This window comes from Rhinolophus sinicus, chromosome 3 (genome assembly GCF_057876585.1).
Source record: "Rhinolophus sinicus isolate RSI-liver-muscle chromosome 3, RSI-T2T, whole genome shotgun sequence".
Classification (NCBI taxonomy): domain Eukaryota; kingdom Metazoa; phylum Chordata; class Mammalia; order Chiroptera; family Rhinolophidae; genus Rhinolophus; species Rhinolophus sinicus.
Genome location: NC_142503.1, coordinates 76,966,483 through 76,994,247, shown reverse-complemented (window position 1 = coordinate 76,994,247; position 27,765 = coordinate 76,966,483). Strand labels below are relative to the sequence as shown.

Here is a 27,765-nt window from a genome sequence, read left to right as displayed (position 1 = left end):
CAAGATGATTCCAAGTTTTCTGGCATCAGCAACCAAAATAATGGAGTTGGCATCAACTGAAAACAGGACACACAGCTTTGTTGGATCAGGTTGCAGGGAAACAATAGTAGTTCAATTCTGAATATGCAGCGTTTGAGATTTTTATTAGACTTCCAAGTGGAAATTTCACATTTAGCTGAAAAGACCAAGGTGCATCCAGTGGCCTTGGGCATGTTGACACTGTGGAAACTTTGGGTAGAGTGGAATTGTGGAGAGCTTTGGAGCACAGTGAGGATTTCTACTATGGGAGGCTCATTCAGACTGGAACGTGTGGTCACCTGTGAGTTACATGTTCAGTTTCAATATTTTTGCCCTGGTGTTCATTCAGGGGTGCATTCATTTGACTTACTCCTCAAGACTTTCTCTGTTTCAGGATATAAGATTTTAAATGATGAAGAATTATTCTCTGAGGACAAATTCTTAAATGAATATGTCTTGAAATATTCACTTGAGATTAGTTTTTTTCTCATTGCCTGTCTTTGCTGTAATTGGTAGAGTAAGGCTGGGTAACTCAGTGGATACAATGGCAAGTTACGATATTAAAGGGTTCTGACTGAGAGCAGAAGGTGGATGACTGTATATTTTATTAATATTCAAATGATTTTATATTAAAACGTGTCATGAGATTTTTTTTCTATCCCCCTATCATTCTAAGGCAATTTTTTTTGAGGAGGAGGTACTGATATGAAACCATCACCTTCTATATCAATTTAGTATTTTTCAAGGTGCTTGAAAATCATTAATATCTCAAAAGATATTACTGATCATTATTACTTTAGTCCTATTATATAGCATCAGAAATAACAAGATATAAGTAATTTAATAGAATTTCATTTAATACGTATATTTAAAGTTCACCTCTTCCAAAACCAGCATTTTAATTACATTCAAATTGTGCTCGTTTTAAATATCAATGAACTCATCATTTACATACAATGCTAGATATTAGAAAACAGATGACATTTAAAACAAATTTTATTTTTTGAAAGTCCTTAATATATACCTAAACAAATGTGTACATTACCAGAAAAACACAAGTTGCTCTAATAAGAAAGAACTGTAATACACATACAGTGGAACATAATTCATATAATCTCAATTTATTGGTATGTCTCAAAGTATAAAACGAACAAATATTTAAAAGTCCAATAATATAAATACAGGCAAAAATCACAGCTGACATTCTAAACTAATGCAACAAAATACAATGCTACCGCAGACAAGGAGAATCTCAAGATTTTACATTGACCTATGATTTTCACTTCTTTGTTCTCAAATACTGAAGCAGAGGACTTGGAATTTTCTTTTGTCTTTAAATTAAATTCATGTTTGTTTTTTTGTTATATAACAATCACCCAAATGTATCACGAGAACTGCTATCAAACCTGTTCTATTTAGAGCTCAGTAACCAAGACATTTCTCTCTTTTTCACTGTACCTCTATTTTCCTATGAAAAGCCTCTTAGGAAACTTTATAGACAATGGTGGTAGAGTTCAAACCAAATAATTCTGAAATGGCAAAGAAATGGACATTTGGCACTAACATAGGTTTACAAAAAATTACCCCACCATTTATTAAACCATAAATGCACAAAAAAGAGTAACCATATCCAAAAACCTAAGCAGGATAAAAAGTACTAGAAAACAAATAGAAGGCATTAGGAACTGTAATGTTTGTGGGCTTTAGTTTGGAAGATGTACAGAAACCATGTTACCACTAACTTTGAGCATTTTTTATAACTTGCATAACTTGTTTAAATTTTTAAATTGTCTAAATCAAATTTCCCTAGACAAAACAAAGAGGTCACAATTACTATACTCATATATAAGAGATGTGTGAAGGTTGTAACATGGGAGAAAGAAAGCGGTATCGTACACATCAGTTTAAAAGAGGCAGAATCATGAAGCAAACTCAGTACTGAATCTAATCTGATCACAGACAGGGAGAAACTCTGCCTTTCTTCAGATTTTACTGCATTTTATAATGGCAGAAAAAACAATATTCCCTTTTTTTCTTACCAGATCTCAGGTTTAAAATGGTAGAATAAATCACCCTTAATCAGCATACACTATTTTAAAAGGAACATTCTTTAATTTGGTTGTTTGCTTCCATTTGCATGTTTGTTTTTTAATGATAAATCTTAAGAGTTGACTCTAAAATGGTGCTCAGATGTACTATGTTCAGGCCTTTCTTAAAAGTAAAATATTTACTTTGCATTAAAAAAATCATCAATAAGAATTATAATTCAGTGTTTTAAACAAATGAAATGTTCAACTTCAAATTAAGCATATTTAAAATAAGTGCTGTTTTGTCAAATAATGAAACTACTATTTTATTCAATTATAAACATACCATTAACAAACATTACATAATCATTCCCTATAACTATAAAAATTAAAATTATCCTTTTCTCTTTTATATGACACTCTTTTAGCAACATTCTAAACCAGAAAAGCCCACTTGTTACACACACACACCATCTAACTTTTTAGAATTCAGTGCATTCAGAGGTTACAAAAAGGCATGATGTTCTTCCATAGCCAAGAGTTCCAGGAAGGTTTTTTAAAAAAAGAAATAAAAAAGAAAAGATAAATAACCTGAAGGATATACTTAATGATCACAAATATTGCCAGTGCCCAAAGTCAAAGTATGGTATAACCTGTGTGTCAGTCAATCAGTTGTGGTTTTTTCCAATGGAAGGCGTTCCCATAACTGGAGCAATTGTTCCCCAACCTGAGGTTCTAGTTCCTAGAGAAATCAAAAGTCAGAATAAACATAAAAAGAACTGAATTGAAGTTTTTTAAATCATCAATACCTATACTAAAAAAACTGTAAGAAAATCACCTTAAATTTCATTTTTCTACCAGAGCATGCTAAAATCATATAGTATGCATTACTCCAATACTTTGCATTAAGATTTATGGACTTGTCTTCCAGACTTCAGGATTGCAGTTAACCTGCAAATATTGAAACTATCTGTTACAACTTAGTAAGAGATTTCCATGGAGTTCTTCTAAATTTTTTTTGCATCTGGAAATAATGAATTTTGTTTCTAATGGTGATTTAGCAAAAACACTCAGCTTGAACTTGAAAAGGTTTACTGTGAAACTTAGCACATTAGATGTTTTGGGGTTTTTTAAGAAACTATCTTAGCGACTATATAATATTCTTATCTTAGGTATTATGTTTATTTCAAAATCATTATTATACAATAAAAATTAAAATATTATTATATAACTGAAAAGAATGTCATTTATTGTCCTCTTGTAATATGATGTGCATTTAAAAAGAATCCAAAGAGTCTTCATATGGTGATCTGAAGTGAGTCACACTGGTTCAAATAAAGTTTTAGCTGTGTGACCTCAGGCAAGACTTATTTCTCTGAGTCTATTTTATCTTACATAAAATTGGGCTAATAAGTCATTATACACATTAAATTAAATTACCTCATTTAAGCAGCTAGGACAATAGTCCATATATATGTTAATTTCCATCAATCTAACTAGTTTAAAATGCATCATGAAAGCAAAGCAAAACATAATAGAACTAAAACAAGCCATAAAAACATTAAAAGGTTATTATTTATGTTACATAATTAGTTAAAGCCATAAAGAAGTTAGATATTATTATTCTTAGACTTTAATGAAATTACTTCAGAATGACACTCAAGTTTGATCATACCTTAAGCTATAGGAGCCTCCATAAAGTGACTTAAGAAAAATTTTATATATGCAATGAGAGAAGCCAAATTTACAGAATGTTAAAAAAGCAATGAGCTCTGTCAGAGACATTTACAAGTAGGTTTTATTAGCTCTTTTACAAATCTGAACCACTATCTCTCAAGTGTATTTGGAAAATATAACATGTATTCTTATATTTGCTCCTCACACAAATCACTGAATAACAGCAAAAAAAAGAAAGAAAAATAAAAGTAGAAGAAAAATATTAATTGCCATTGTATACCTGCCCATCTCTGCTTATCTGGACTTTCTTGTTATCATTCCAAGGATTGAGTAAATGATGTGCAAACTGAAAGGGAAGACTTTCTTTTCGTATCCACTCCACCTTAAATACTCCTCCTAGTCCAGCTGAGCCCCAGTCCTGGCTCTTCTCCCTTCCTATCTCAGACGACATCCTTGAAAACCCCTGTGGGTAAAATGAGGGTGAAGCATGAAAATGAGGATATTAAAATGTCTGAATTCAACATATCTGAGAAAGCACTGTTTTGTTTTTTTTATTTTAAGGTAAAAATATAATGAAAAATAATACATAACTAGCAAAAACGAAAAGTAACCTACTTATTGTTTTTTAATAAAAAGATATATTAGCGAATTTAAGAGAAAAGATCAATTCCAACCCTCTAACATAATTTCAAATATGAACCGATATTTTCTAAATGATGTACCAATAGTTCTAAATCCACATTTATTCCATGATAAATCGGTACAATCTAACCTCTAAGTATTTACTTCCAAAAATTATGATATCAAAAAACAAATTCATTATTCTGTAAATTCAGATATACATCAAGTCAAGATGAATTAAAAAAACACACTCCATTTCTTGATTGTCAATACTGACTTCCTCAGCCTATTTATTTATTTTTATTATATTAGTTTCTGGTGTATAAAACAATATAATGATTAGACATTTACACCCCTCACAAAGTGATAACCTCTCCAAGTCTACTACTCCTCTGACATCGTATATAGCTATTATAGTACCACTAACTATATTACCTATGCTGTACTTTACATCCCATGACTATAATACCGAGGGTGCCAAAAAAATATATACACATGACTTGTATTCGTCTTTTGTTATTGGTATATATTAAGTACTATAATTTTAATATATTTCCTTTATTAAAATGTGTATACATTTTTTGGCACCCCGTGTGTGTGTGTGTACACACACACATATATTTAATTATAGCTGACATTCAATATTATTCTACTTCAGCTTCAGGTGTACAGTGCAGTGGTCAGTCATCTAAATAATCTATGAAGTGATCCCCTTGGTAAGTCTAGTACCCATTTGGCATCCTACATCATCTTTACAACATAATTGATAATATTCCCCATACCATATTTCACATACCCGTGATTATTTTGTGACTACCAATTTGTACTTTCTAATCCCTTCACTTCCCCCATCCTTCAAACCCCCCTCCCATTTGGCAACCACCAGTTTTTTTCTCTGTATCTCTGGGTCTTTTTCTGTTTTGTTTGCTCATTATTCTGTTCTTTAGATTCCACATATAAGTGAGATCTTATGGTATTTGTCTTTCTCAGTCTGACTTATTTCACTTAGCATAATATTCTCTAGGTCCATCCATGTTGTTGCAAATGGTAAGGTTTCATTATTTTTTAGAGCAGAGTAATATTCCATTGTATAAATGTACCACAATTTCTTTATCCAATCATCTATTGCTCAGCCTACTTAAACAAACATTTAACCAATAATCAAGCTTCTCATTACTTTCAATCTACCTGAGAAATGGTAAATCTAAAGCTGTCTTCAGAAAGAGAAATTGTATATCTGGAGAGGTTCTAGTGAGATAAGGCCAAAACAATGGGATCCCTTTTTTCATTCCCTTGAAGAAGTACAATATATTCCTCATTTTCAGACAAGCAAAAAGAATTCTTGCATTCTGATGCAATAAAAAGCCAGAGTTTATTCTTTGTTTGTTTGTTTTTATTTTGTTTTTATCTCTTTGGTCTAACTTGCAGCCAGACGACCCCATTTTATTGTTTCAGGATGGCTCACCTGGAAATGTCCAGATCCTTGAACAGAAAATACCAAGTAAACCATGCTGCTTTCCCAAAAAGCTCGATTTAGCTTCCTCTCATTACTAGGGGTTGTAGACCAGATACCCTTCTGTTGAGAAATTTCAAGGTTTCTCAAATTGCTACTCTTCATTATGAAGTATCGAACTGGCACGTTTGGTCTTGGTGAAGGAGATTTTGAGCCCTATAAAAGAATGCATAAATTCTTGAAAGGTAATTTGACCTTTCAAAATCAATATGCTCCATTAAATAACATCTTCATAAACATATAAACTAAAATATTTTACCAAACATTCAACAAATACAAATTGCTCTATCATTCCTGAAAACCTACACAAGGCTCAGTCAAAAAGAGGTTAAAGAGCTAAGACAAGCACTCAATTTCAAAGCATTCAAAGTCCCTTATCAAGAAAGGATCCTGGATTACCAACTTTGATTTACATTCCAAATGTACTTTCAGAAAATATTTTAATAAACTTTTAAGTCTGAAACCAAAACAACAATGCTCTAGCTGACTGCCTGGATCCAGTTTCCAGGTGAGTGTAGGGAAAAGAAACAAACAGAAACTAGTGGACTCACTGAACTGCAGAGATAGACCAAGATAGCTAGAATTTGCATAGCACTGTATTAGATAGAAGGGAAATGCATAGAATGAGCTCCTGGGAAAATGCAGAAGGGTCCTCACAAGTTTTTGGCTAAGTACTAACCTGCACATGATGAGAATAAATGACCTGAGGCCAGAAAAAAGACCCAAAGGAAAGCAGTAGACCAAACAATTTCCAGAGCTCACACATGGTTGAGAATATTCCATGTTATCCCCAGCCAGAATGGAAACAGTTTGTAATACATAGGGCATTAGAGCACAGAAAAATCATGCCTTAATATTGGAACTAAAATTAGTACCAGATAAAAACTGCTCCTGACCCACCCTAATACTGCTTACTAGTAAATCTTGAAAGGATTCAACAGATTGCAACTAACTTAACTGTATACAAGAAGAATGTCTAACGTTAAAGGAATACAACAAAAATCTAGCAGCCAAACAAAATTGTAAGGAATGCAAAGAAATAGGAGACTATGACCTATCACCAGAAAAAAAAAAAATTCAATAGGAAGAGACTCAGAGATGATGCAATTAGGAGACAAGAATGTTAAAACAACTATTATAAATATAATTCACTATGCTTAAGAAGGTAAAGGAATCATGAACATGATGAGAGGATAAATAGAAGATATTTTGTTAAACCCAAAGGGTACTCCAGAGATGAAAATATAGTATTTGAAGTGAAAATACACTAGAAAGAATGCACAGTAGAGATTACAAATAAGAAAAATATTTTTTATGTGAATTTAAAGATACAGCAATAGAAACTATCTCAAATGAAGCAAAGAGAAAACAACTGAAAAAAATGAAAAGCATCAGTGACCTGCGGAACAATGTCAAGTGGTCTTAGATTTGTGTATCCAGAGTCCCGGAAAGAAAGGGGAAGAGGTGAAATATAAAAAAAAAATGTGAAAAAATAATGTTCTTACATTTTCCCAAATTGATGGAAACTATAAATACACAGATTGAAGAAGAAATATAAAGAAAACCAGCCCAAGTCATATCAAAATCAAACTACTGTAAACAAGTGACAAAAAGAAAATCTTAAAAACTAGAGGGAAAAAGGATATACTATATACAGAAAAACAAAGATAAGAATGGTAGTAGACGTCCCATCAGAAACTATGTAAACCAAAAGACAATAGTGTGACATCTTTATAGTAATGAAAGAAAACCACTGTCAATCTAGAATTATATACACAATAAAAATACCTTGCAAAAATAAAAGTGAAAAAGACCTTCCAGACAAAAGATTAAAGAATTCACTTCTAGCAGATCTGTACTAGAAGGAATGTCATATAAAGGTTTTCAGACAGAAGTATATGATCCAAGATAGAAATTCATGTAAAACAAAGAACAAAGAGCAAAGGAAATAGTTGAATATTGAGGAAATATAAAAGTCATTATTCTGACTTTTGGTACAAAATAATTGATAATTAGCTATGTAAGTAAAAATAATGCAGAATGGTATTTATAACATATGTAGGAATAAAATCTATGAAACCAATAACACAAAGGACTGAAGTGTAAAATAAAAGTACACTGTTGCAAGATTCTCAAGCTACACCCAAAGTGGCATAATACTGATCAGTAGAAAAAGCTAAAAATGGTTTCACTAGTGAATTCTACCAAACATTTAAATTAGAAATACCAGTTCTACACATCTCTTCCAAAAAATTAAAGAGGAGGTACACTTTCCAACTAATCTTATGAGGTCAGCATTACCCTAATACCAAACCATACAAAGGTAACACAAGAAAAGAGAATCACAGAAGATCTCTCATGAACAAAGATCCCTCATTTAACAAAATTTTTGACTGAACAAAATCAAATCCAGCAATATTTGAAAGGATAATACATCACAACCAAGTGAGGTGTAAACATTAGAAAATCCGTGACATCCACTATAAAAACAGACCAAAAAAGGAATTGTGTTATCATTTCAAGAAAAAAAAAAAAAGGACTGAACATAATTCAATGCTTATTCATAATAAAGCCACTCAGCAATCTCAGTACAAAAGGAAGAGTCCCACAGTTACATCATGCTAAACAGTGAAAGACTTAATTAAGGCTTTCTTTTCCTCTAAGGTCAAGGCAAATATGTCTGCTCTCAACACTTTTATTTAACATTTCACTGGAGGTTCTAGCAAGAGAGAGAAGGCAAGAAAACACATAAACAGCATCAATGTTAGAAAGTCAAACTATCTTTATTAACAGATGGCATGATTATCCATGGAGAAAACTCTGAAAAATCTACAATAAAAGCTAACAGAATTAATAAATGAAGTAAGATCGTGGGATATAGGATAAATATACAAAACTCAAATGTATTTTTATATGCTAACAATGAACAACTGAAAATTAAAAATTTTAAAAATAGCATAGAAAATATAAACTACTTAGGGATAAATGTAACAAAAAATGTGTAATACCTAAACTCTGAAATTTACAAAACTGTGTTGAGAGAAATTAAAGAATTTCTAAATAAATACAGAGATACACCATACTTATGGATGGAAGACTAAAAATTGTTAATTGTCAATTGTCTTCAAACTGATTTGATTCAATGCAATTTCACTCAAAAACCAAAAATGTATTGCGTGGAAATTGACAAGCTTTTTCTAAAGTTTATATAAAAACACAAAGGACCTAGGATAGCCAAAACAATTTTGAAAAAGAACAGATTTGGAGAAAAAAACAATAACTGATTTCAAGACTTACTATGAAGTTACTACAAAGGTACTATAATCAAGTCACTACAGCAAAAAGAGAAATATCAATGAAACAGAATAGAGTCCAATAAATAGACCAGATATTTAGGGTCAATTAATTTTTGACAAAGGTGCCAAGGTAATTCAATGACAAAAGGATAATCTTTTCAGCAAGTGGTGCTGGAACAACTGTATAGGCCAAGGATGTCCAATCTGCGGCCCGTGGGCCAACTGCACCCGCAATCCATTGTTAATTGGCCCGCAGCAAATTCCAAAAATATATTTAGTTTACTTACATAAACCAGGTGAGGCAATACGTACTTCACCTCAAGTGAGTGGCCCAGCTGTTTGTGTATTTTACCACATATGGGCCTTGGTGAAAAACGTTGAAAAAAGTTTGGACACCCCTGGTCTAGACAAATGCCAAAAAATGATCTCTGATATACCCATACTATAAATAAAAATTAAGTCGAAAGAGATCGTATACCTAAATGTGAAGAGCTCCAACCATAAAATTTCTAAAAGAAAACAGGAGAAAATCTTTGTAATCTTGGATTAGACAAACATTTCTTAGGGCACAAAAAACATGAACCATAATAGAAAAAAAATAGATGAAACCAAAATAGAGTAAATGAACTTCATCATAATTAAAAACACTTGTTCTTCAAAAGACACTTAGGAAAATAAAAATGTAAGCACAGAGTATTAGGAAAAAAATGTGCAAAATATATATAAGTAAGACTTGTATCCAGAATATTAAAAACTCTTACTTTTAAGTAAAAAAAGACAAACAACCAATAAACAACCCAAAAAAGCTGAACAAAAATTTGAACAGATACTTCACCAAAGAAGATGCAGGAATGGCAGATAAGAACATGAAAAGATGCTCAACATTATTAGCCAATGGGGAAAAGCAAATTAAAATTACAATGGGATATCACTATATACCCACTAGAACGGCTAAAATTAAAAAGACTAATAATACTAAGCATTGTCAAGAATATGGAGCAAATGGAACTCTCATAGATTTAACTAATAATACACTCAAAAATATGGGTGAATTTTAAAAATGAAATAAGCTAGTCACAAAAAGCTACATACGCGATTCCATTTACAGAAAATTCCAGAAAAGGCAAAACTCTAGGGACAGAGAGTAGTTAGTTCAGTGGTTGCCAGAAGCCGGGGGTGAGGGAGAATGGGAATGTTGCATATGTGACTGTGGTATGGTTACATGATTATATATACATTTGCCAAATTCACCAAATTGTACAGTTTAAATCGATTAATTTTGTTGTGTATAAGTTATACCTTAAAAAAGGTTTTTAAAAATAAAAACCCTAAAACCTAAGAATGCAAATCTGCAAAAACATTTCTTTTCCTCTTATTTAACAAGTGTTTCGACAGACATTTTCACAACAACACAACATACAGCTAAAAAACGCTAATCAAATACTTACTCAGGTACTAACAATACGGGGAAATAAATGTAAATATATTCTAAACATTTGAAATCGTTCACATTACAACTTTTTTGAAAGATACATATTCATAGTTCTCAATTCTCTATCAACATTTCCTATCTTCCTAACCTCATCTTGTCTTGTTTTATAATACAACCAATGAATTGAAGAAATCAATTAACAATTGAAAGAAACCACTGCTTTCAATTATGAATTTATAAACCAAAATTAACATAATCTTGTTATTTCATTTAACAGAAAAACAGTTCTAAACATATAGAAGGAAATCATGATCTGTCTAGCTATATGCCATCAGTTAGTTTTAAAGCACCCCAAGATGGTAATAGCTAGAAACATTTGGCATGCAGGAAAAACTAAAAAATTTACTCAAAGTGTCTCAAGTTTGGCAGCTTCAATATATATTTAGAAGAGAGGGCACACTACTAACTGAAAAGAACTGATTTATAATTTTGTTTAAATATGTAATATTAGACAGATATGCCACCAATCTGTTCTTTGCTACACAGACTTTTAGATACTGTACCTTCCCTGAGGATGGAGGAGAAGGACTCGCACAAGGACTTGGGTAACTATTGCTGTCTGTAGATTTCACAGAAGATTGATCTGATCGGTCATCAGTGCTTCGTTTAGGATGTAAAATTCCTCTGTCTTTGTACTTCTGAGGTGGGTGCAGTGCTGGAGATGGAGATTTCATCAATACTCTTGAGTAAGAAGGAGGAAGCAATCAGTCATACATAAGTTCATAATACAAAGCAGATGCCATTTCAAACCAAAATTTCAATGACTTTATGATTGATAGAATATTATTTTAAAAGGGAATTTCACTCTTCTATTACATTTCAAAGTTAAAAAACAGTTGGATTATTAGGACAAAAACAATAGGTAAAAATACATTTGAAACAATATACAAAAATCTTTAATTTAATATCGATAGTTACTCAAGTATTGTTTCCCTTCAAAATTCCTAACCTCTTTTATGATGGTTTAGGAGACATCTTTAGCAATTATATTTCATATTGATATTTAATGTCCTTTAACATTGTAAGTTATTGAAATACACCATTGTAATAACCATTACTAGAATATCACCTACTCCACTTCCCTTCCAGCTTTACAGAATGTCTTAGAGCCAAGTAAAATAGATTTTAGTAGCATTAAAAATTACAGAGGGTAAAGTGGAAATAATACTGGACTAGAGTCAGGAGAGAAGATTTCTAGGACAATGCTAAACTTACAACTAACGAGGTGTGTAATACTGAGCAAGTCTCTTAATTTATCTTAGCTTAAAAAATATATGCCTTGGTCAAACAACCAGCTTTTATTTTTTTAATTGAGTACTTTCTAAAGTTGTGCAACATTAAGTTCACAGCATCACCTATATTTTTGCCAAAACACTGCATCTAATCAAGTGCTGAGCGCTAACTATCAGTTTACATGAAATATTTAAGTGTATAGCAGTAAATAATGCCAGGAAGAAACAGAGACAAATCCAGAACATGGTAAAGTATTCAATAAACATCATCAACAGGTTCTGCAACTTTAAGTGAGACTATGTATAAAAAAACCAATTTTACCATAGGCTAATTATGTAAGCAAGAGTTAAGGTCCTATGGCATCCCATCAACTCTATAAGGAAACCACTTTGAATGAAATGACATCAGGATATGTTGTACATCTCGCAGTACATTGATCTAGTTTATTCAAATAACTCAACAAAGGAACTGCACAAGAGATTGAAGAAACATGATGCCCTAATACATACAATGCATGAGCCCTCCCTGTATGCTAATTCAAATAAATCTATCGTTTGAGATTTGGGGAAATGATCATTTTATTGGGATTGATAACTGGATTTTGATTATGTAAGAAAAATGCTTCTATTTTTAAGTGACATATATTTAAATATGGAAGTGTAAAATGACACAATGTGTGGGATTTATCTTGAAATATGTAAACACAAAAAAAAGAAAGGAAAAGAGAAAAAATATTTGTGTAGATATAGCAAGTAGATCTTGGTAACTACTGAATCTGGGATATGGAGTTCATTATAGTAAATCATTTACTTTGCTGTAATTCACAATGTTTATAACAAGTAAATTTAAAAGAAAAAAGGATATGTTGGAAAATTCATAAGCTTCCATAGAGCCTTGCAATTATAATTACTCTGCCTTCAAGACAAGTCGAAATAACTTATCCCCACAATAGCTTATCACTTCACTTTCAATTATGTATCTTAGATCAAGGATTATTTCTTTCACAAATGAAATAAAATAGCCTAAAGATATTAACAAAAAAAATATAATCAATGCATATCTGAATCATAACAACTTGATAAAAAGTGTAAAGAACAACTTTTCAGGATTTTTTTCTCTCTCATGAATTGAAGTTCAATGAATTACCTAGTTACAACCTCTAAAATTCCATGATTCTTATCCTGGCACCTAAGTGACCTGAAAATTAGGTGACAGGACTTAATGAGGGTAAAAACTTATTAGAATAAAAATGATGTTTTCAATGGAATTAAATGTCTACTTTTGTAGTTTTCAAATAGATTTTTTACTCTGAGCTCTATTCCAGCTTTTTTCTCTCTCATATTTGGCTTCCCACAAAAATTTAATTCAGGTAGAAACAAAGTACTCCCATAAACCTTTCCACCTAAATTTTCATTTAAGAGGAAGAGCTCTGATACAGAATTCATTTATATCTCATTTTTCTTATAGAAAAGATGTTTGTCCTCTGCTATCACATTATTATTTAATAAATGACAAAAAAAACAAGGGTTTGATTTTAGAATGGGACATGGGCTATTTCTATTATTTCAATACCTTCTTAATTTATTTAATCTGTATCTTGCCATCCTAGAGTGAAAACTCTAACTATAAATACCTTACTCCAAAAAGTAACCCCACAAAGAGTATAACTTCTCTTTTCAAAAACAAATCTTCCTAAGAGTGCTCATTCTATTCCTCACCAAGATACGTCAACTCCAGGCATTATCTATTAATACTACCAAAGGTCTGAGAGTATTAGGTTGGTGCAAAAGTAATTGCGGTTTTTGCAATTATTTTTAACCTTTTAAACCACAACACTTTTGCACCAACCTAATAGATGAAATTCTATATCCTGCTGCTCAACAAATAAGAGAATGAAGAATGCTGGGCTGCAGCTCGTAAGTAAATGAAAATGGTTGATCCCAGTATCACAGGTACTAAAAAATGAATTTATAAAATAATCAGTTTCTAAAGTATAACTAATATTACGTTTTATAATTCTGATTTTCTTCTGTAGTTCCAAATTTTATTAAATTAGTATGTTTTACTTTTATAAAGGAAAAAGAAAGCTTTTTTAAAAAAAGATGTGTTTGTATGTGTATGTGAATATAGGCACATATATATATATAAATATATATATGCATTCATATATAAATACATATATATGTGTGTGTGTGTGTGTATATATATATATATAATATATATACATAGTCTCTATGAATCTAACAAGTTTTTTACAGATGGGTCTAGGAATAACACTACCACATAACAATTCTATAGAAATGTATTCGCACATTCTAAACATACATTGTTCAAGTAAGTTTTGAGAACAATCTTTTCAAAAAGTGGGAAAAGTCCAAGTAGAAAAGGTGCTTGTTTTTACTATTTTCCTTTCTCTCAGGAGCATCTACATTAGAGAGAAAGGTTCAGGCACACACATTATGAGGTTTTGTTGGCAACTGGATGCATCACTCCTAAAATATAATATCCGAAGAACTTGGAAACCAGTACATATTATTCACCTTTAACTGAAGTCTGAACTGATGACGCCTTTATGCCTCACTGAAATATGCAAAATAAGATCAAAAGAAGGTACTAAAAACCCCATATGATTTTTGAAAAAACAGTAAGCATTTCATATCTTTTAAGTTTCTATTTTTAGTTTTTTAACAGTGAAATCATATTCTTATTACAGAGACTTTCCACCAATATTGTGAAAACTAGCATCACAAGCAAAATGTCTTTGTCATCAATTCTAAGAAGGTAAAAAAATTTTTCTAACGTATCCAAAGAAAATTAAATTTGATTCTAATCAGTGTATTTACAAGAAATATTTCTGAATCATGGCCAATGATTCATTATAACCACTTTATATTATATTGTAATTTATATGTAATATATATATATATTAAATGCAATATATATATATTACATTTTTGGACAAATAATTCAATATAAGAGCTTTCTTTCTTATTGATAATCATGTAACAAATAAAAAAACAATCACATCTAATTGCTAAATGCCAGAACAAATAAAAGAATTTGGCTATATTGTAACAAATTTTGTCAAGACAGTAAATTTGTTTACTTATTTATTGTACCTCCCCTCAATAAAATATACTCTCTGAAAGGAAGAGATCTTGTCTGTTTTGTATATTGCTATATCCCTCACACCAAAAACAGGCATTTAGTGTGACACTGAATGAATGAATGAATGAATGAATGATGAATGAATGAATGCTATTTCTGTAAAAATACCTGTCGGTGATACTGATGTTTAGGTAACAATTGTGGGGAGGTTGTTCTTTTAAACGGCGATAGCCAATACTACTTCCTGTAGGGTACCCAGGAAAGACGCCACTTGACTTATATTGACTAAAATGTATAACAAAAAAATGTTACTATCTTTTTAATAGACCCTAAATTTGTGAATTATGAAAATTAAACATTTTGAGTTTTTCCTGACAAAAATTTTCCTTATTAAATAACTCAGATACTGGCCACTTGAAATCCTTCATATTATCTTAATACTTATAAAAATTGTTCTAAAAGTAAAAATCTCTTCCTATTTTATTGCAACCTTTTTATGTATTTACATTATAAGAAAGTAATTTCTAAATATTATAAAAGCATACGATTCAATGATAAATAACTCATTTCCCTGGATGGGAATATCTCCCATTTCAATAAAATGTTATAAATTTACCTTTCGGCAGTAGTGGGCTCATCAGGAAATTCAGTATCTGCAGAACTTTTCCTACTATTATTTGACCTCCAAGATGATGCCAAAGGAAGTTCTTCTGAAGACATAGGCCTTGGCCTTTGGCCAATCCCAGATGGTTGTTGTAAACCTGCAGACTGTTCTTCAGTGCTTAAAACAGCTATAATTGCTCTAATGGTAGCTTCATCAACCTGAGACCAAGGTTTAGATGGAGCCCTCATGCGACGTAAAAATAAGCTGTGCCACTTCTGTCTGAGCTGCAGCAATAAACTGGCTGCCTGTAACAAAATAGTTTCCTCAGTTCAAATAGATGTACGCAAAATGTGTATCGCACTTGCAAGACACCTATTTGTTTATTAGTTAAGGTCTGCAACTGCTTCCAAATAACAAGTCTTACATTTCATATAATTTACCATTAATTTCATTACTTTTGTTGCATGAGTGAAATAAAATTTCTTATTTACCATATTTGAGGCACTAGAGACAGAAAATCAAATGAAACAGTTTAATGAGAGAGATAGTAAACAATGTGTGGCACAGTGTGATTAATATGGAAAAACAACAGCAGGGTAAATTTAAAAAAATATACTTGGTTCCATTCATCTTTTATTTTAGTGCTTGTAGAACCATCCACATCTTTTATTTTAGTGCTTGTAGAAGGCAGCTGGATTCATAGGTCCAGAGAAAGGCCTAAGCTAGATACAAATAAATAGACTTGGGAGACATCAATGCATAAATGGTTACTAAATCTACATGTAGATGTGCAGTCACTAGAAATTGTACAGAGACAGTGAGAAGAGCAAAGTAAAGAAAGCCTGGCATACTGGCAAACATCTAACATTTACGGCACAAACACATACAGAAGAGTCAATGAAAGAACCTAAGAAGCAATGATCTCTCCAGAAAGTAGAAGAATCAAGAAAGATTAATGTCACAGTAACTGGTGACAAAGAAGTTGGGGCAGGGGTGAGGAGGAAAAATGGGGAAGCACAGAATTACAAAAAGAAGGATATGGGCAACAGTTCCAAACACAAGAGAAAGACCAAATTTGTCAAGAGCAGCAGGCTGGTTTGACAACATGGAGGAAAATGTTGGCCTTAGCAAGTACAATTTCAGTGAAGTGAAAGGCTGGTGGAACTGAAAGTGAAATTATAGTAGGTTTAAGTGATGAATGAATGAATGGTAAAAAAGTAAATCTAGCCAGTGTTGACTATTCACAGCTTAGCTGCCAAAAAATAAAATAAAAAGGGATATAAAATGATCTTTAAAAGTAGAGATGGAATTAAGGGAAGACTTTGTCAAGAAAATTTTTAATTTGAAACAAAACATTCCCAATTCAGAGATATATGAAAAGAGAAAACAGAATGAACTCACATCTTTCTCTTGGAAACAGTTATACAAAATAAAGAGAATTCTTGTGTACCTAATACTCAATATTTTCTTACATACACAGAAAAACTCAAATATTACCATTCTTAAATACAGGCCCGCACCTAAGTTTTTCAAATCCTCTATTGAAATAAACCCCAATACAGCAGATAGTGTATTAGGGACCTATGAAAACTGAAAAACAAGCTCTATTCTCTAATAGTAAGAGCTCAATGTTAAAGATGTAATTTTTACCATATTGTATATCGACTCATACCAACTGGATGAAAGGCATTTATTACATACTATAAAGCAACTTACCTCAGGTTCTAGTTTGAAATTGAGCCACTCATCAAGTTTCAAAGTTGCCAAATTAGCCGTAGTTCTATCTTCCATTTCACTATCACTACTGTCATTAGGAATGCCATCTGCTGTTCAAACAAATATTGAAAGAAAAAAAATTGTACTTTTACCATCTTATAGCAAAAAAAGTATGTAAATACAGATACTTCATATTCACACAAATCCCCGATATGCTAACAACTTGTGTGGGAGTTCTCCAAACACAACAGATCACAAATTAAATTTCAGTAATCAAAAGGAGGGGGGCAAAAAAAACATTGTAAAGACTACAATATCTAATCACAATGCATCCTAATAAAACAAAAAGGACAAGAAATTAAAAATCAAAACACAATCTTTAAATAATAACTAGAGGCAGAAGAAAACTAAGAAAATAATTAAAAGAATAAAAACACTAAAAATAGTAAGGCAAAAAATTGATACATTAAATAAGACAAAATGGTATTAACAGTTAAAACTATAATCCAATTCCTTGAAAAGACTAATAGGCTACTCTCTGGTAAATTTAATAAACGGCCAAGAAAGCACAAATCTATCTACAAAATCAGAACTAAGAACAAGATTATAAAAATTAGTACAAAATGTTGTAAGCTAAAAACATATAGTATGCGTAATTATAGAATAATAAATTTGAAACCTTCAAAGAAATTTATTTGTTCCTATAAAACAAACTGAAAGAACAAGTAATTACTAAAACTGAAAGAACAAGAACTAGAAAAACTCAGACTATTTAAGAAATTAAAGACGTCCTTAATGAACAATAAAGAATTCCAGAATACCAAGTCTTTCAAACTTTCAAGGAATCAAATAACAACCAACTAACTCCACTGAGACAAATCTGAACCTAACTCTAAAACCTAATAAAACCTAAAACCCAAAAGATACCTAAATGCGCACATGCATACACTACACATATAGGTCAGCCTGAATAATGAACATGAAGTTAACAATTTTAAATAAAATATTAGCATAATATACAGCATTGCAATAAATTCTCCTTAGTCCAAGGAAGGTTTATTCTTGGAACAAAATGACAGTTCCGTAAGAAAACATAACCACCATGCCAACAGGCTAAACAAATTCTGATTACATAAACAAATGCTCAAAAGCTATTTAAAAAATTCAGCTATTTTAAAAATTCAACATATTTTTTTACCCCTTCTTCCGCCCCCCCACTCTGGTTCAAGCCCTGGCTGAGGCAGTCAGGTCGGTTGGCAGCCAGGCCAGCCGCTGGCTGCAGCCCTTTGGTATTAGGAGCAGCATGACACTCCAACCACCTGAGCCACCGGGCCGGCCCCTCAATATATTTTTAAAACATTAAAGGCAGTACAATTCTTCCTTGATCTAATAAAGTACTTTTATTAAAACAAAAATTAACATTATAATCAATGGTTTTTCTATTATATTTACACATTCACTTTAGGACATCCATTCCATTCTTGTGTCTTTAATATTATCTAGTAACTGATGACTTCCAAATTTGTATTGTTAGCCCAGGCTTCCACCCTGAGCTCCAGATATGCAAATCCAACTGCCTCCAGAAAAAAAAAAAAAATCTTACTTAGGATGACTTAGCTGTCTCAAATTTAACACACCTAAACCAACTCTTGACTTCTGCCCTACACAACCTGCTCCTCCCAGTTTTCTGAATCTCAAATAAGTGTCATCAGTTAATCAGCAGGTACCACAGCCAAAACCTGCGAGTTAATAACTTCTCCCTTTCACTCATCGCTCACATTCCATACAGCAGTCATTAGTACTGCCTCCAAAATAAATGTGAGTCTACTTCTCTTCATATCAGCTGCCACCACTGTAGTTCTGAGCCATCATTATTTGTCATAAGACCACTGCAAAACCTTCCTGCCTCCTCCCTTCCACTTTTGCTCCTTCTCACAGTAATCCATTTCACAGCCAAAATGACCTTTTTGAACATAAATCACATCATGTCAATCCCTTACTTAAAACCCTTCAGTGTTTTCCCTTTTATTTACTGTGACTTACAAGTCCATGCCTTTCTTTCAACCTTATTCCACCTCACTCTCTCCTTGATCATTGTGCTTATAATCATACAACCTTTCTGTCAGTTCCTAGGTCATTTCCTGGTATGGAATCTTGGCTCTGGACATCTTCGTCTACCTAGAGCTTATTTATGCATCTTCATATGGCTTGCTTCTTCTCACACCGTAGGTCTCAGCTTAAATCACATCTCCCCAGAGAAACTTGTCTACGGTCCCTTTTTAAAGTAGGTCACCGCTAAGGCAGCCTTCTTCATTTCCTTCAGTACCATGTAGATAGCTTACTTTTTGCCATCTGTCTATCTCCCAACTACGACGTAAACTCCTAAGGACTGAAACACCTTGTCTATCCTGTTTCCTGTTACATCCTCAATGCCTAACACAATACCTGACATATAGTAGTTGTGCAGCAAATATTTGCTGAGTCACTGAATAACAAAAAGTTGGAAACAGTCAAGATGTCCAACTGTAAAGAAACATTTTAAATGCATTATGCCACATTAATGTGATAGAATATTTTGCAGCCGTTAATAATATTAAAAATATTTTAATGTTCTGTACAGTGAAAATAGAAGAATATAAAATAACAGTATGGGTAAAATAATTTAAAATATGTACACATATAAAAAAATATAATATTAAAAAATGTTTGCATAAGGCTAGTAAGATTATGGATGACTATTATTATTATTTCCTTTAAACAATTACCTTTGTTTATGTTAAACCATCATTTAAATTCAGTGGAGGAGAAAAACAAAACTTCCTATTAGCAAGATTAATCAAAAATGCACAAATCAATATCAAGTTACCTTAGAAATTAATTTCAAGAACAGTGGTATGCTTTAGTATTTTTAAATTAGCCTTAATATATCAAAAGGGAGCTACTACTAAATACATTTTTGTAATTTCAAAATTTGTTTGGTTTAGAAAAGAGAAACATTTCATTTCAAATAGATTTTTATTTCCTTCATAATACATTTACCTCGAAAGGATGAAGGTTCCTGAAGAGCATTACTTGCCAATCTAGCTGGTCCACAGAATACCAATACAGTGACAGGTGTCACTGCCGAACAACATCTAATGTTAGCTATTCTATGGGCTCTGGTCATTTCATCATAAATAAGCCAATCTGTAGGCAGTGCCTGAATTGCTGCAGCTTGACCATTGGCTGGAGGAATCTATTAGGAAAATAAATCAAAAAATTGTTAACTGTATTTATCACCTAATTTACTGACAATACTTTTAAAATATAAAAAGTCCCTCAAAGAAATAGATAATGTATACCCAAGCAAAAATTAAAGCAAGTCATTAAAGTAAAGTCCTCATTACTTAACACATTATCTCTTCCAACTCTAAGATTCAATCAAAATGTTGTTCCAATACTGAATTATACATCTATAACTGATTAATTTCTTAAAGCATGTCAGTAGTTGGAGCATTTTTCATTGATTTTCAACAATCTAAAGTAGATTAGTTTCACCTCAAGGTCTAAGAGCATTAGAAATGTATTTTACCTTTTTATATTGAGGCTGACTGAGAACTGAAGTGGGATGAAACCGTACTTTTTTCTCCTTTGGCCCTGTCAATACTACATTCTCTCTGTCCACATGGACTAAATTAGGATACATGCCTGCCACCAGTGCAGCTTTAACGACAGCCCAGTTCTCGGAATTTGTGTTAACATCTCGAATGTCACCACCACCTCGTGCTCTAACAAAACCTAGAAAGAGGAAAAAAAAAACCACACCAACTTTTTCTATTGTTCAAAATATACTTTTAAATTTGTGCTTTTTTACACATAATTGTATAATTCATGTAAGTTTAATGATAATCAAATTTCGCAATAATTAATAAAATCTCCTTTGGAAAGTGTAAAATATAGAATGTTCTAAGAAAGTTTAGGTTTGTTCAGGTTAAAGAAAGTAGAGGATTCATTGGGGACTGAAGAACTTTTGAAAAATACACATTCTTGCAATAAAGTTCTTCATAAGCTGCTATCTGAAACACACTAAAATCATAGCTGAAAACCTAAACCATTCTTTTGACAAGTATTAATAACATTTTGGTTATGATAGACAATAATTCTGGAGGTGAAGTCAAGTAAATATAGAGTATTCATGCTTAAATTTCAAAATCCCTATAGCTGAGACAACTCTAAACACTCTGGGTTCATTTCTTATATTACTTTGGCACTTCAGCTAATCCGTGAATCCAGGCTCTGGTAATTTTCTTCTAGCTATTTCTTCAATGTATTATGCTACTCAAAAAGAAATTTAAAGAAGCATTTTAAAATAAAATCGCAATACTGGCATTCTCTTAAAAAAAAAAATTCAAAGTGCCTTAAAATGATTACTTGTTTCATGTTCCAAAAATATGAAGACCAGCATTCATATCAATGTTCTAAAATTTTTAAAATTTTTATTTCATAGAGCTAAATAATTGTTTATTAATAGTGATAAAATAGAACTATAATATCTGAATTGATCTTTACCAACAAATACATTATGAATTGCTCATTGTCAACAGTATCAAAAGGTATTCATTTCTCTACTACAGCTTCTGCAATATCATTTTTTTAATCAACAAACAAAAGTTGAGGTCACACAGAAGTCTCCAAAGCAGTTCATGAATATAAGATATACAACAATGTGATAATGTCATAAAAATAATATAAGATGGCATCAGTTAACACAACAAATACTATGAGATATGGGCAGGGTACTCTCAGTGGTTTAAATACGTTCTTTGGGGGAAAACTTTACCTGATGCTCTAAGCTGACCAAGCAACTGAGTTCTCATGCCTATGATTATTTCCATGGTAGCTTGTGAAAGAAAATTCTTTTCACAAAAGGCTCGCTCCCACCCATCACTTCGTGCTTTCTGCCATGCCTATAAAAATATAATTATATAACAAGATAAACTTACCACTCATTTCTTAGGCAGCAAAGTAACTTAAAAGCACTACATTAACCACTCAATGTCAATTCTCCTTCTTCTAATTATTTTATAAAACCTAAGACTTTATTTAAAAAAAAAACATAGATACAGAGAACAGATTGGGGGTTGCCAGCAGTGGGGAGGAGGAGTGAAATGGGTACAGGTGGTCAAAAGGCACAAACTTCCAGTTATAAAATGAGTTTAAGTCCTAGAGATATAAGGTAGAGTTTATGGTGACTACAGTTAATAACACTGTATCATATATTTAGAAGTTGCTAAGAGAGTAAACCTTTTTTTCTAAATAAAATTTTTTATTGAGCTATAACTGATATATAACATTATATTAGTTTCAGGTGTACAACACAGCAATTCAATACTTGTATATATTGTGACATGATCTCCACAATAAGTCTAGTTAACAGACTAGAGAGTCGATCTTAAAAGTTCTCATCATAAGAGAAAAAAGATTGTAACTATGTGTGATGATGAGTGTTAACTAGACTTACTTACTCTGGCGATCATTCTGCATACAGACAAATATTGTATCACTATGTTGTACACATGAAATTTATATGTCAATTATATCTCAATTTTAAAAAAATAATTAAAAAATTAAACATAAAAAATAAAATCTAAGACTTTATGATTAAATAAAATTTATCATTAATTAATTTATACTCATATGCTATGAAAGCCACAGAGTTTATAAAATCCCAATGAGAACTAAGTTATCAGGTTATAGCTGAATGACCAGCTATGCAAAAATATTTACCTTTCAGATACATCTGCTAATTTCCCTCCACCAAAGCATGGAGGTTTTTCAACTAAGCCATGAAAACACCATTTATATCTAAGAATCCTGCCACTCCCTTTCTCCAAAAATAACCTCTATCTCAACCTCTTAATCTGAGAATGGAAAGAGGGATTTCTATAAACCATCAGTGTGCAATGTAAGTATAAAAAAGTTCCTCTTTGAAAATGAGTTCTCTTGTTTTGAAAGACCAAAGCAGTTATTTATTCTCTGCTTTTGAAGGAGCTGGGGAAAAAGCAAAGAATAGACAGGAATTCTCCAAATCTCCCTCTAATTATTATCACTCCACTGATCTATTATAATACATGGTATAATAGACACAACTAATTGCAATGCACCATCCCTTGTTCAACAATGCTCACAAAGAGCTTGCAATTATTTTTTTTAAATTGTACGTATTGTAAAAATTTTGTATGCCTGGAAAAGAGTACTTTATACATAAACAAAATGAAAATTATTAAAAATGTACAGGCAGAGCCTACATTCAATAGAAGTTAAGGATAAATAACATGTCTACCTTTTCAAAAAATAATATATTCTTCCCCACATATCTGAATTTCTAAATTATATGTCATTTCCCTTACTCGCAGTCACACTTTCCTTCTTTTAGCTCCCATTTAGCACTTTCCTCAATTTCTCACTTCTAGTAATAGGTTTTAAGTGATTTTTGGATTTTTGCCTTATAAAAGTAAGTTCTTAATATAGTGTCTTGAGCACATAAGAAAAAGATGTACTCCAAAAAATCAATAAATACATATTAAATTCAAGATAATTTTCTTCCAAGCTTTGTTTCATATATTATGAATAACATACAATGCTTCTTAACTAAAATTTTAGAGCATTCCTTGCTCAAGCTATGATTGTAAAATAAGGAACTTGGATATTAAAAAAATATATAAAGAAAAATAAATATATACATACATATATACAATACATGTATTACTACAAGGAGAAAAATGAAAGAAAAAATATGTGATAATTATTAACAGTAGGAAGATTATTTTTTTCTGGGCTATTAAAAAATGTGACTTTATAAAGAAACAAAATGAATGGAATCATATCTATTTTTTTAATTTGTTACACTTGTCCCAGAAATGTGTTTAACCAGCAACATTTTCAGAAATAAAATGACAATTAATAGTACCTGGAAGGCTCTGAGAAGTGCCATATGATCACTGAAAGTTCCTGCAGTGAAACGTTTCCTACAAAGCATAGCTGCACGTTTTTGAGAGGCCTGTGTTGGCAGGACAAATGGATCTCGATAGGCTAGTGTGCAGGCGATTGTAAGAATGGGGTCCAAACACTTTAAAACAACAGCACACAGGACCATTTTACCAAGATGTGGTTCTACTGGCAAATCAGCCAAATGATATCCCAATTCAGTGAGATCTTCCCATATATCCATTGCATCTATTGTCTAAATAAAAGGATAAAAAAAAAAAGAATTTGATGTGACCAAAAACTGTTTAATCATACCACATACTTTAAAAATCTGTAAGAAAGAAATAAGAATGTAAATTTTATTTTGCTATCACATCTCAATACAAAACATATTTTGCTTCAAATACATAAAATAGAACTATGTCTATTATTTTACTATAACTATCAGAACAGTATTATTCAAAGTATATGATTATGTAAGATAATTTTTTAAAGTACAAAATTAGTTAAAATGTATTCTCATTTGGTTTAAATTTCAAGTAAAATAGTCTTATACATAAAATTACTAAGACACCAACCTTTAGCATTTGTACAGCATTTCTTACAATTAAAGCTGGTGGAGGTTCAGGAGCTTTCATAAGGAAATCAGCAATAGGACAATTAACTGGGGCTAACAGCTTGGTATGTAAACAAAGTTCCTGTAAATAAGAATAGCAAATAATTTTGAAATATTGAAATTTAGGCAGTCCTATTTTTAATTTTTTGAGGAATCTCCATACTGTTTTCCATTGGTAGTTACAAAATAGTCAGGGGGATGTAAAGTACACCATAGGGAATACAGTCAATAATATTGTAATAACCATGTATGGTGTCAGATGGATACTAGGCTTATCGGGGATCATCTCATAAGTTATATAAATGTCTAACCACTATGCTGTACACTTGAAACTAATATAAAATAACACTGAATGTCAACTGAAATTGAAAAATAAAAAATAATACAGTAAAATAAAATATTGAAATTTAGAATCAATTTTCATTTTTCAAGAAATCATGGGAACTATAGTTCCCAAACAAAGACCGAGAGTCTCTGACTAAAATGAACAGTAGAGGAAACAATGTCCTTCTGTGAAAGATGGACTCATACTTTGACCGAGGTGCCAGAACTTTTATAAACACCCTCCATCAACTCATAGCAAGATTATCATTGCCATCATTAGCAATGTCTCCTCACATAGTTCTTATATAAAACAATAAGAGTTACTAGCCAAAAAATCTTTTTTTTGTTCTATTACATTCTGTGATCTTTTATCCATTCAACAAATATTTAAGTGCTTACTAGGTGCTAGGCACTACGCAGCAAGTTGGAGGGGGGAAAAAAAGGAGGACAGACTGTAAGACAAGTGTCTGCCCTCATGGAGTTTTCATTGTGTGTGAGAGCAATTATATAATTAACTCTTTAATTACAATTGTGATAAGTACTATGAAAGATACAGGGAGCTAAAAGAGGTAAAACAAAAGACTTAATCAAGTTCGGGAACAAGCAGAAGTAGGCCACGGGAAAAGACAATTTCTCTGAGAAAATAACACTTAGAAACTAAGATGCAAAGACTGAGTAGGAGTTAATTATAAAAGGAGTACGGAGAGGAGTCTAAGGAGAAGGATAGCACATACGAAGGCCCTAAGATAGAAACAAATAAGATGTGCTTAGGAAATTGAAACTACTGGTATGAGTAGATAAAGGACAAAAGATAATTAAAAAATTAAAACTGAAGACACAGCAGGAAAGAGAATTCAGGCACTTGTTAAGAATTCTGTATTTTATTCTAAGAGGAATAGAAACTGGCAGATGTCTTCTAGGGATGTGGATGCCAAAAACATGATCCAGTTTCTCTTTAAAGGTTTGGAAGTCAGCATCTGGCTCAGGACACTAAAGAATCAAATTAATGTACTGCTGGTAGCTTTCCCTAGAAACTACAATGTCTGGCTGTTCCATAAAATCAGAAAACCTAAAGGAAAATAATAAAGGCCAGAAAATCTCAGTGAACTCAGTTCCAAAACTATCAAGGTAATCAATCTCAGCATCTTAAACTGAGATTTTGGTAGTATCTTTTGGACTTTAAATAATTTGTTTTCTAATCCTCATTGAGAATAAGAGGTAAACACTATATGGTTGACAGACTCTTAGAATGTTGCATAAAAACAATATACTTAGAAACTGTACTACAAAATAAATGTACTCTTGAAAATTTTGGAGGTTTATAGATTAAATTTTCTTATATATAAAAAAATTAGTTATATACATAACCACCTTCCATAATATATATTTTATAATTTTGTTTCCTACATTATTTAAAAGTCCAATCAGCATAAGTTGAAATGGTCCCTCTCTTCCCTCACCCACAAAAATAGCCTTTTAGAGTAAAAGTTCTACCTGTAATGGCATTCTCAAAAGTTCTGGAGTCTGAAATTCCAACATATTCTGGAATCGGAGTCTACTGAACAGCCGAAAACAAATTCCAGGTCTACATCGCCCTGCCCTTAAAAGTAAAATATAAAATTAAGACTCAAACAAGGAATAAAGACTGTAATAAGGAAACTGTGTAACCAATGTGATTTAGGAGACAGAACAATGAACCAGTATCAGGACATCTCAGTTTAATTAAATCCTTACTCTGATACTTATACCCTATGAATCCTTTCAGAAGGCGCTTCACTTGTTTAGGACTCAATTATCTCATTTACAAAGTGAGACTCATGAATGATACCTACCTGATACACCTTCTAGAATAATAGCAAAAATAAAAACATTACATATGAAAATGAGTAAAAAATAAAGCATGAATACATGGTAATTTAAATTTCATCATCTTTACTGAGCTGATACCAAGCACTGTGTTCAGGCCCACATTATGCATTACACAACTCCAAGGGAGTGTCATTTACCCCATCATCATAAAGATTTGTATAATTTCCTGGGAATTAACAGGAAAATATCTTGAAGAAAAGGAGTCTCTTAATTTCACCCAAAGTCGCCGTACCAGCTAAAAGCATGGCTGAATACGCTAAGTGATAAAGACACAGAAACATCCCTATCCTCACAAAGCTCACAGTCAGGAGTGACCAACATAAATATAACGCAGCATGCTACAAGTTACAAAACCTGACATTGTCGGACTATTCCTTCCTTCATCAAATACTCCCCTCTCTGTAGACTCATCAGCTTTCCCACCTAGCCAGCCTTCTCTGAGATTTCTATCTTTGCCCAGTCCTTCAATGTTGATGTTCCTCTGAGGTTTTCCTCAGACTTCTGCTCATTACTTTGCTCACTCTCCCAAAGTGATCTTTATTATCTTCCTGACTTCAATTTCCATCCATCTAATCTCCTTATCCTAATACTAGACCTATACTACTGAAGCCTCTCTCTTAGCTCCACTTGCTTTTCCCCAGTCAACTCAAACTTAACACAACTAAAAGTTAATTCTCCCCAACAT

General features: G+C 32.0%; 1 protein-coding gene across 4 annotated transcripts in view; it reads right to left on the bottom strand.

The window, feature by feature from the left end:
* Positions 1-854: 854 nt before the first annotated feature.
* Positions 855-27,765, bottom strand: part of YTHDC2 (YTH N6-methyladenosine RNA binding protein C2) — a 62,504-nt gene continuing 35,593 nt past the window's right edge. The window contains exons 18-29 of one of the 4 annotated variants that reach the window (XM_088796667.1): positions 26,706-26,811; positions 24,850-24,969; positions 24,255-24,527; positions 22,125-22,251; positions 20,877-21,082; positions 20,345-20,540; positions 17,306-17,412; positions 15,602-15,894; positions 11,148-11,325; positions 5,809-6,012; positions 4,003-4,185; positions 855-2,787 (exon numbers count right to left, since the gene is read on the bottom strand). In XM_088796667.1, coding sequence (XP_088652793.1) covers positions 2,710-2,787; positions 4,003-4,185; positions 5,809-6,012; positions 11,148-11,325; positions 15,602-15,894; positions 17,306-17,412; positions 20,345-20,540; positions 20,877-21,082; positions 22,125-22,251; positions 24,255-24,527; positions 24,850-24,969; positions 26,706-26,811 — 2,071 coding nt within the window. In that variant the 3' untranslated portion in view covers positions 855-2,709. Of the gene's footprint in view, positions 2,788-4,002; positions 4,186-5,808; positions 6,013-11,147; positions 11,326-15,601; positions 15,895-17,305; positions 17,416-20,344; positions 20,541-20,876; positions 21,083-22,124; positions 22,252-24,254; positions 24,528-24,849; positions 24,970-26,705; positions 26,812-27,765 lie in introns of those variants that run through there. The other 3 variants (XM_088796668.1, XM_088796669.1, XR_016020710.1) reach the window with 3 other exon arrangements.